This window comes from Cynoglossus semilaevis, chromosome 15 (assembly GCF_000523025.1).
Source record: "Cynoglossus semilaevis isolate Cse_v1.0 chromosome 15, Cse_v1.0, whole genome shotgun sequence".
NCBI classification, from domain to species: Eukaryota; Metazoa; Chordata; class Actinopteri; order Pleuronectiformes; family Cynoglossidae; genus Cynoglossus; species Cynoglossus semilaevis.
This window is the reverse complement of record NC_024321.1, coordinates 63661-66600: the sequence shown is the minus strand read 5'-3', so window position 1 is coordinate 66600 and position 2940 is coordinate 63661. Positions and strand designations below refer to the sequence as shown.

The following is a 2940-nucleotide window of genomic DNA, read 5'->3' as shown; positions in this document are numbered from 1 at the left end:
GCCTGGGATCAACAAAGTACATCTATCTATCTATCTATCTATCTATGTAAGTTGTAGTGTACGTGTAAGGTACGGAATCAAGTACTGTATCTACGCATGAGCCGCTACTGTATCGTCTGTCTCGAAGGCAAGAACTTTTAACTAATTAAAACCACATTTTATGTTATATCACAGGAATGCTTATATTCTATAATATTTTGTCTGTGTGTATGTCTCTATAGTAATTAAGTAGTTTTTTCCATTGTAGTAATAACACTTTTTTTCCAGTAATTTCTTATGGAAACAATTATTTGAGATACGAGCACCTCGAGTTACGAGCTCGGTCCTGGAACAGATTATGCTTGTATCTCGGGGTTCCATTATATAACTTAATTGGGTGTCATTTATTATGGCTACATCTGAGCTTGTTTTTCATTTGGGAATTTTCTAGGTAGTTTTAGTTTTTCTTTAAACCTTCCTCTTACTTTAAGTTCATTTTTAGCCATTTTGTCTATATTTATCCTAACCATTTGATGTATTGGCAAAACTTTACGTATTTCTGGGTTATATCGGTTTTTAGTTTTGCTTTAGAAAGTCAGTTCAAATGTGGCGCTTTGGCCCAGAGGCAATGTCTCTGTCGTTGGTGTGGAACCCCAGGGTTCACCTCCTGGGCAAGATCGAATCCGGGTTAGGGCGGTTGGTACCTTCCAGGGGACTCACCACCCGCAGGAAGGTTTACGGGGGTTGATACGGTGCAATGTGGTTTGGGTGGCGACTGCTGCCCCCGTGACCCGGTAACGGATAAGCGGATGAAAATGGATGGATGGATGGATGGATGGAAAGTCAGTTCATCAAGACAGCTTGTATTTTAGGGAAGAAGATGTATGGCAGTAAGTCAACAAATCCATTGACTAGACTGTCTCTATGTTGTGTCTCAGACCACTTCCTCCAGGCCGTAATCTCACAAAACCACAATTTACAAACTGTCTCTTTAAACTAAACACCAGACACTTGTATTGCCATACTTGTACTCACCATTGCTTGGAATCATAAATGAGCAAATTTTACACAAAAATATCCTTAAACAAACCGCAGGATGCGGACCTTGAACCACTTTGCTGTAAGGCTGTCCATAATTCCTACCTATTAGGAAGATGGATTATCCTGGCAAAAGTCAAAACATACCAGTCAACCTCTGTTTAAGAACCTGGTCTCTTGAGGAAAAAAAATTAAACAAACCAAAAAAAAAAAAAAAACTCACATATTTAGTATATTAGTATATAAGTGTATATAACAAAAGAAAATAACAGTGGTTTTGCTGTTATTTAATAAATACATGACCACAAAAATAAAAATAGAGAAACATGGCAACACACACACACACGTGGGCACACAATAAAGAAATAAAACATGCACTCACCTTGTCATTCAAAACCAAAAAAAAAAAACAAACAAACAAACAAAAAAAACCCCAAAAAAACAAAAACAACTTTAGGGAAACTTTAGTGCTGACAACAAACTACGATGTGCGGAGGTGCGTCAGTTATTAAGAGGAACAAAACTGATTCAGATTCCTGGCAGAATAACAATTTATTGAAATTTTAGACTAAAAGAAATACAGTGTTGTGCTTTATTCAGTTTTGCAAACTGTTTTGTGTATATACAATATATACACACCTTTACATATTTATATATATATAAATGTATATAGAACCTCATGTTACAAGAAGGTTAACTGAAATATTGTCATCTATTGAATTTCCAGAAATATCTCACCTTTTCCATAAACTGTATTTTTTTTGGCCAATTTCTACAAAAAAAAGATTTCTTTTTAACCTTGTGAAGTGAAAACAAATCATTCAGCAATACCTAGTGCCAAATTTCCAGTCAGTACGCCAGGATCAGCTTTTGAGCAAACCACAAAAAAAAAAAAAAAAAAAAAAAATCACAAGTTCTATATATAGATTTTACAAACTGGCCATCCTGTAAAAACCAAGCAAAAACCACAGCTGTCTGAATCCACACAGCTTCTTCTCCACCTTCCTCTTCTTGTGGATCCTGAGGACTCCCCTGAGCACGGAGTTTGTTCTACGTTGGAAAGCATCTCCTGCCTGGAATTTAAATCTAACAGGCAGTTCTGTTTCAGAAGAGAAAAACCTAAAAATTTAGAATTTCAGCATTTCGGCAGGAAGTGCTTTTTTTTGTTTTTTTTTTTTTACAAACTGGCATGGATGTCCTCGTGTCTCAGAACTTTGTAGGTGATCCAGTAGAGGATGTTGAAAATGAGGAAGGTCAGAGGGAAGACGGCTCTGGAGACGGTGTCGATGCGTTTCGCCCGGTCCACGAAGCGCTTACGGAGTTCCTCCTCATCGTCTACGGGGTCTGTGACTATTGGCGGTGGAGCAAACACGGAGGCTCCCTCCACAGCGACGCCATCCTTGTTATGCAGGTAGTGACCCAGTCCATAACCTCGAAAGTAAAAACCACGGCTGTCCCTAATCAGTTCCTCTTCCTTTGGAGACGAGAAGAGAAAAAAAAAACAGTCAGTACTGTAGCAAAGTGTCATTCAGGTGTGTCAAACATATGGCCCTGGGGGCCAAAACCAGCCCACTAGGCAGTTCAATCTTGCCCACTTGACAAATTAAAAAAAAAAAAAAAAAAAAATACAGCGGAACTTTGAGATATGAGCGTCTCGACATACGAGTATTCCGAGATACGAGCCAGCCTTCAAGCAAATTTTTGCTTTGAGATATGAGTAAAGACTTGAGATACTGTACGAACACCTCGTGTTACAAGCTCAGTCCTGGAACGGATTACGATCGTATCTCGAGGTATTACTGTATCTGTAGTAGAAGTGGACACAGGTAAATCAGGTGTGTCAAACATACGGCCCTGGGGGCCAAAACCAGCCCACTAGGCGGTTCAATCTGGCCCGCTTGATGAATTTTGAAAATAAAAAAA

General features: G+C 38.8%; 1 protein-coding gene across 2 annotated transcripts in view; it reads right to left on the bottom strand.

The window, feature by feature from the left end:
• Positions 1-2188: 2188 nt before the first annotated feature.
• glra4a (glycine receptor, alpha 4a) overlaps positions 2189-2940 on the bottom strand; it is a 16905-nt gene continuing 16153 nt past the window's right edge. For both annotated transcript variants that reach the window (XM_008326404.3, XM_025063322.1), the window contains one exon: positions 2189-2491. In XM_008326404.3, the coding sequence (XP_008324626.2) occupies positions 2195-2491 (297 nt within the window). In that variant the 3' untranslated portion in view covers positions 2189-2194. The remainder of the gene's footprint in view (positions 2492-2940) is intronic.